At 34.5% G+C, this 7,295-nt stretch overlaps 1 protein-coding gene across 1 annotated transcript; it reads right to left on the bottom strand.

The window, feature by feature from the left end:
- Positions 1-2,252: 2,252 nt before the first annotated feature.
- On the bottom strand, positions 2,253-6,725 carry ATP5 (delta subunit of Mt ATP synthase). The gene is made up of 6 exons (XM_016315465.3): positions 6,412-6,725; positions 5,760-5,810; positions 5,203-5,446; positions 3,659-3,771; positions 3,067-3,153; positions 2,253-2,611 (listed from the first exon to the last, which is right to left on the bottom strand). The coding sequence occupies exons 1-6, from the start codon at positions 6,523-6,525 to the stop codon at positions 2,483-2,485; spliced, it is 738 nt and encodes a 245-aa protein (XP_016170951.1). The 5' UTR covers positions 6,526-6,725; the 3' UTR covers positions 2,253-2,482.
- Positions 6,726-7,295: the final 570 nt, after the last annotated feature.

Below are 7,295 nucleotides of genomic sequence, written 5' to 3'. Positions count from 1 at the left end.
AGATTCCTCAAAGAGAGTAAAAATCCTCCTATTTGGAATACCTCGGAAAGAGATAAACCCTCGACCTTGGAAACTATTGTTAAAGTGAAGAAATAAAAAAGACCTTATAGGTAGCAATTAGCCCCAAGAATAAGCACAGCAACTCAAAGACCCGGATGGTAGCCCACGTGTTTGGGTGCAGTTGTGAAGGAACACAACCAGTATAACCCAAAATATCCTGTTGAAAGATGGAGAACGGAAGATGAACCCCTAGACAAGTAAACAACATCTCGTACATCCACGACCAGTCAGGTTGGGATCCCGCGTGGTGGTTGAAATGACAAATTTGATCGCCTCGATGAGGAACGGAAAGCACATACAAGTTTCCCAAGTTGGAATCGAAGATGACCCCAGCTACGCGCATGGCCTCAAGCTCATCCTCTATAATGGTAGAAGTAGATTTTACTTCCTCGGAAACCCATGAGTACAGGTCAAAGCGCTGCTAACCCGCGCGTTGGGGAGGTTGGGGAGCTAGCCCAGAAGATGACGTTCTAACCCATTAGTGAGAGGCAACCACCTTCTTCCTCAGCACCTCGGGTATACCTACAGGGGCACCACCACTATGTCACAAAAGGGAAATTCCTTCTCCATTTTACAGAAAGAAGATTTTCTATCTTAAACCATCAAAAATCTCACAAGTAAGAACCTTACACGCTATCCAAACCTCAAAGGGAAGAAAACCAAAACCTAATAGTAGTACCCCCACTACGACAACTACCACAAAACTAAAAACTGTCCAAAAACAAGCAACGGGCAACAAAAAGACACTAACCGCTAAAGGAAATATCACACTCTAAGAGCAATTACATGCATCTCACCAAGTTATAGGGCATAGCAAAATAAGAACGAGGGTGTGAAGAAAATGAAAAACTCTTACCTGAACATGATAGCCGCTGCAAGAAGAAAGAAATGAGAAATAAAGGTTGCGAATGTCCAGAGAGCTTCTAGCAGAGCAAAGAAAGAAGCAAAAAAATCCCTCTCTTCTCTCCAGGAAGCAAATGCGAATATGAAAAGGATAAATGAAGTGAAGGAAAGTGGAACTAGCTATTTTATGAGAAATTAATGCTTCATTAAATTGATTGATTGATGGAGAGAGAAAAGAGAGTGGGTGACGGTTCATGAACCAAGGAGAAGTAAAAACCATTTGAAGAAAATGAACGGTTTTTTCAAAGAGGTTTTTTTGCTCCCAAAAAGCCTAAAAAAGAAACCCCTCAAAAGGCCCAAAAAAAAGGGTCTGGTCCATCAATCTTGGGAATACTTGACAAGTTGCAAAATCACGAAACCCGAATTGGGGCACTGTTATGGACAATAACAAGTAGCGAGATTCCAGCTACAATAAACAATGCGTTACCAACGTTACGTAAAAAAAATCACAAATGCAACGCCAGATCGGTAAAACAGATAGCAAGCAATATAAACGTATATCCGACAATAAATACTCAACGGATACTTAGAAAACATATAAAACGGAGGCTCCAAAAGCAGGTAAAGACAACACACTCAATTCCTAACAAGTGTACTACTGACTTAAGTTTCAGAGTGCCTTTACAGGTTGCTCACCCGGCCTGGTAAAAAACAATTCACCTCGAAAATTCGATTTCTCTTTGAGTACATATTGCCAGCCAGGTACGAACACCTTCAATCCTTGTGGTGCTAGAGTGCTGATTCGAGTCTGGTTTGAAGGACAACTAAATGGACCTGCCTAGCTTGGAAGATGAATTGCCATAAGATCGTCTTATGGAAGGACTATCATGCAAGACGATGCCATATAAAATACGAAACTCTTACTTCACATTTGATTATTATAACCATTCATTTATCCTTTTACATTATACCTTGTCTTTCTTCCTTAACTATGTTGTTATGAAAATTAACACCGATGCCTCAATAATATCCATAAGAATTTCTCTTTTTTAATGGGGTGGCGGATTGTTAGCATTCTTTAGCCAAATTTCCTAGAGATGGCTCTAGTTAAATCCAGCACTTGCTGCCAATGAACTTGATTGTGATAGTTATACTATTATTTAAAATAGTAAAACCATGGAAATACAGAAAATGGTCCAAATACAGATTAAAAACTCAAAATTATCAAAATTTTCTTTGGATCTTATTCTGAATCATCAGCTAGCCAACGGCCACAGCTACATCTTTTATCTTAAGCCAGGAAGATATATTCACCAGCATCAAAGTGAAGCAAATTAATACCAGTGAACTAATTAACACCTCAGAAGTCCAAATAAAATCAAATAGCATTCAAATTTCAAACACATTGAGATGACAATTAAGCATAACAGGAAGCTGGAAAAGAGGTAGCTCTTATTTGCAAAATGATGGCATTCCATCCCAAACAAATCCAGATCCACTCATTTTTTTATACTAAACAAGAATTTGATACTTGATTAAATCATGCTGACACAGATTTTCAGGAGAAAATTGTTGTCTTCTATATGTCAGCAATACTGATGGGCTCTCGTAGAAGCCTCTCCATCTGTTGCGCCCTAGTCTTAATAGACATGTCAAAGACCTTCTGACTAAACTCCAACACTAATCCACCAAGTATGCTTGGATCAATCTGGGAGAAAGAAGGAAACAAATAGAAAAATGATGAGCTGAATTAAGAAGGCAATACGGGGGGTTTTGTGCTACTTCTGCAAGTGCTTGAAAAGTATAACTTCTAAATATTTTCAGATTGTATGGATAAGATTCTTAAAATATAATCATTTTACTGCTTTTAGGAAAAGGGTAGGAATTTCATTTTAGGTACAATTTTTTTTAAAAATAAATATCTTTCAAATACAAAATTGATTCTGATTATAAATAAAATATTTAAAAAAGAGAAATTCAATCACATACTGTGCTAAGATCTTATCTTCCCCAAAGTTCATTAGAAACATATCATATATAGTCTCAAAAGTACAAGGTACCAATTTCTCTGTGTCTTTGCAGAAGAGGAAAATTTGAAAGGGAGAGAGGAAGGAGGGGGAGGGGGGGGGGGGGTGTTTGGCAAGAAGGGGATCACGCTGATACCTTCTGCTCAAGATGAACCTTTGCCCCAGTGCCTAACATCTGCTGAAGGGTCTCCTTCAGTGCCTTCTCTTCCTCGGCAGGAAGAGGCTGGAACAAAAATATAGAAAATTAGAATTAGAACATGCAACTACTATTCACAAAGTGGTTTTATGAGATAGCATTAGATCAAATCACAAACAAACTTTTCTCTGAATATATCCCAGTAACACCAAAATAACGTGCGTAGAACATATATATATATATATAATCAATAAGACAATTATGGTAAAATATAATCAACGAATTAATTTTCTGAGGAAGATACATAAATAGAGATACAAATACAGATGCAAAAAGACCATGAAACTACCTAGCAGAGAAAGATAGTAACAATGTTCTCAAATTATTATGCATATGGAATAAAGAACACATATTGACGACAGAAATTACATGAAAGTATCCATTTTATCCAATAAAGTTCATTCTATTAGAGAACACATAATCCAATCCTCCTGATGCGAAAGGAAATGAATTCAGCAATGCAGAGTACATATATGTAGTATGTTGCATTTCCTTTTAGCCAGAAACTAATCGTAAAAGAAGTACTACTTACAATCACTGTTGTCACAATGGCTTTCACTTCTCCCTTGTATGCCATTGCCAACTCCCTATACCTCTTTGCAATAGTTTCAATGTTTTTAAGCCTCCCATTCTCAGCGACAAGGACTTTAAAAAAAAGATAAATTAATCAATAAACTTTAATGTCTGAAAAAATGGTGTAGCATTTGCCAAAACTCAGATAAATGAAGTCTCAAAGTATTAAAAGAGACAGCCAAGAAGCTGATGAAATTCCCAGGAAACAAGAAGCAAACATCAAAGTACCGTGATGTCTATCACTTGATGACTAAGATAAAATTATTATTGCATAATGGTATCATACTCATATTTCATATGGGAAAATAAGATAGTAAATCAAAAATAAAACTTTTTATGATATCACCATATCTAAAAACTCTTATGTCCACCTTATACTAAGATAAATGAATTAATCTGAGAATTAAGACAGTCATAATGCAGCATAATTTGTGAAGCTCAATAACACACAAAGGTCAGTCTTAAGACCCAAATAAAAGGGTGCTCATAGAACATAATTCATATTTCCTAGCACTAGTATAAACTGATCCCTAATAATTCAAAGGCCAGATTTATTAATGCTATTGTGCTAGAATAAAAGCTCTAATTTCCGCAACCCATGAAGAAGCAGTCTATTTCCAGCATTGAAAGGACAGCAAAGTTGGGGATGTTTTGAGCAAGGAGTTCAATTAATCACTTATGAATGCAATAAATGAAGCCAGAGGCATAAAATCTAATAGAAGAATTGAATGACTAACACGAGGTATGTGGTCTAGTAACATGAGAATAATCTGAATGTAATAATGCCCGAGAAGAACTGGCTAAAAAAATTTGATAATAAAATATGTACGATTACAAACACAATTAAAATGAAACATTATTCAAGTAGGAAATTTAACAAGGATTAAAGGGAAGTGATAAACAAAATATGAATATGATAGGGGTGTTGGGTGACATTTTATTGAATAATTTGTTTGGCGTGTTGGTGTAATTGCTATAGAAAATATAGTTGAGGAGACTTATAATATTGTTAGCTGTTAACAAGTATAAGAGCCTGGAATACTTCCTAATTCATTACATTTTGCTTGCATGCCTGAGAGGCAACTACTCAGTTAAATTTGCTCTATAAACCCTTAGACAAAATTTTCTGAGGCAAAAAATTAAAAACAAAATGAATAGGAGAATCCTTCATAGTAGCAAAAACAAAAAGGGGGAGAAAAGAGAATCAAAGAAGCTCAAAATGCAAAACAAGCATTCAATATGTTTATCCATAAAATGTATATTATCCCTTTCCCACAATATGTGAGTGGATGAGAACCCATAAAAGATGCACAGGCGTCAAAAACTAAAAACACAAGAGAATCACCAAAAGTCTGTATAGGAAAATCTGATGTACTAACTTCTCTGGTTCAATATGTTTCAAACAATAAATATAAAAGTAATCCAGAATTTATTTAGAAATGTAATTATGTATACGTAACAATTATGTTTGTCAAAATATACTACCATAGGAAGCAAACATACCAAGGAAGTTCTTTGTAACATCAGAAAACTTAGATTGACCAGCAATGTCTTCAATAACCTTTACTCTAATATCTTTCTTCACAGACAAGTCACTTATGAACTGGGAAACTTTAGTACTGTTCTTAACTGCCTCAACAAACTGAAGAATCTCGGACTCAACCTTTTCGACTGAATTAGCTTTCACTGCTGCAATATACAAAGCAGAGGCATAGTTTCCAGAGCCACCAAACATAGCCAGTGGCACCTATAGATGCAATCAAGAAATAATAAGACAAAAATTCTTAACCCATCAATAACAAGCACGGTGGCTCAAGGATGAAACAAAAAATTTTTGAACAATTCAATCTGACCTAAATGAAATATAAATCAACAATTCATTGAATTTAGATTATAAACATAACAACTAACTAAGTGAAAATTCATTGAATTTAGATTCATATTCAATCAGTTATAAGTTCATATTTTCTTCTTCTATCAATCACAGTCTAAGCACAATTTCTTCTACATCAGGCTGAAGTGTATTAAGGAATAATGACACAAACAATATGTCCAATTACCTTAACTTTATCTTCCTTTGCCCCTGGCACATTGGCATAACCTCTAGAGACCTGAAAGCATATCATGATAGGGGAACAAATTATTAAAAATAAAATAAACACTTAAATGCGGCCAATAAAAACCATTCCTGAAACATGAAATGAACAAGTATGCAACAGTATAAAACCTCAGCACAAACAACACAGTACAAGTTATCAATAGGCACAAAAAGCAGGAGGTTCTTTTACTTCAAAATCATGCCTCAACGCAACAAAATATAAAAACAGATTACAAAGAATTCATGAAAAATTAATCAGACTGTTACGAATCAAATCAAAGGTAACAGATAAAATATATATTAAAAAAATTTCTTTTTAAAAAATAAATAAATAAAAATCAGACGGTAAAGAAAAGTAGGTTCATTATACATCTCAAACACATGCCTCAACGCAACAACTTAAAAAAACAGATTACTATAAAATCTTTTCAGAAAATGAAAAGTTATTCAGCGGAGGAAATGAAAACCTTCGACTTATTTTAGAGGAAAAAATCTGAAAAAAAAAGGCAAATTCCAAATCGACAACAATCAACGGTGTTATCAAATGATCCGAAAATTGATTTGAGCGGTTCAAGTATTAAACAGATGAAAGGGATTTAGGTTGAATAACTCACCAGGGAATTGGAAGGGGCAATGAGAGATCGTTGGAGAGTGGATCTCTGGGAAGCGGCGAACGCTAATTTGTTGAAGACTGAAATTCCCGATCTGATTCGGCTGCACAGTGCCATCTCCGCAAATGGGAAACCCTAATTTGTTTTTTTCTTTCTCCAATATGTTGTGTGCTTTGAAGAATGAGGAAGCCAAGGAACTACTGTGCACTCTTCAAGGTAAAACTGAACCTTTCAGGTGTACGTGCCAGGCGCGTGAGGGTAGAGAGAGACCCGCTTCTCACTCTAAACTTACTTAAATATTCTCTCAATTTTTATACACAATTAAATCAGTTCTTCCATATTTAAAGATTAAACTAGTCTTTCAATTTTAAATACTTATTCAAGTTAGGCACGTTGATATGGCCAAAAAGTATTACAATCAATTTGATTATTGTTTCTGTTTGGTAATTAGAAAAAAAATTACTTATTCTTTAAAATTCAGCCTTTTTCCAATTTTTTTAGAGATTTATTATTATTTAATTAATTTAAATACTCATTTTTACGTATTAATTATCAAAAAATTAGAGAAGTTATTTGTTTTTTATTTTTTTTCTAAAAATTGAAAAAAAGACAACATTTAAATAATATCTAATTATACTATTAATTTTAAAACAAAAATATTATATACATATTAGAAGAAGAAATAATATATATACAAATTTAATAATTCATCCATATATTTTTTTTCTCCTCTTTCTTTTTTTTATTCTCTTCATTTTTTTTTTGCCCTTCTCTTTCTTAATCGTTATCATTGTCGTTGTCATTAGGGATGGTAATACCTACCGAATCCGCGAGTATCCACTCCGTCCCTACCCGCTTGGAGCGGGTAATTACCTGCTCCGCACTGA

Source organism: Arachis ipaensis, chromosome B8 (genome assembly GCF_059453495.1).
Source record: "Arachis ipaensis isolate K30076 ecotype BB chromosome B8, ASM5945349v1, whole genome shotgun sequence".
Lineage (NCBI taxonomy): Eukaryota > Viridiplantae > Streptophyta > Magnoliopsida > Fabales > Fabaceae > Arachis > Arachis ipaensis.
The sequence above is the reverse complement of the archived record's forward strand: the minus strand, read 5'-3'. Positions and strand labels throughout refer to the sequence as shown.

Bases quoted from the DNA above. Each gene is read 5' to 3' on its own strand.
- ATP5 (XM_016315465.3), bottom strand. From the start codon at position 6,525: ATGGCACTGTGCAGCCGAATCAGATCGGGAATTTCAGTCTTCAACAAA. The intron at 5,447-5,759 runs GTAATTGGACAT...TTGCATCTATAG, and splicing joins CAAAGGAAGATAAAGTTAAG to GTGCCACTGGCTATGTTTGG. The intron at 3,154-3,658 runs GTAAGTAGTACT...TTTTTGTTCCAG, and splicing joins CCATTGTGACAACAGTGATT to CCTCTTCCTGCCGAGGAAGA.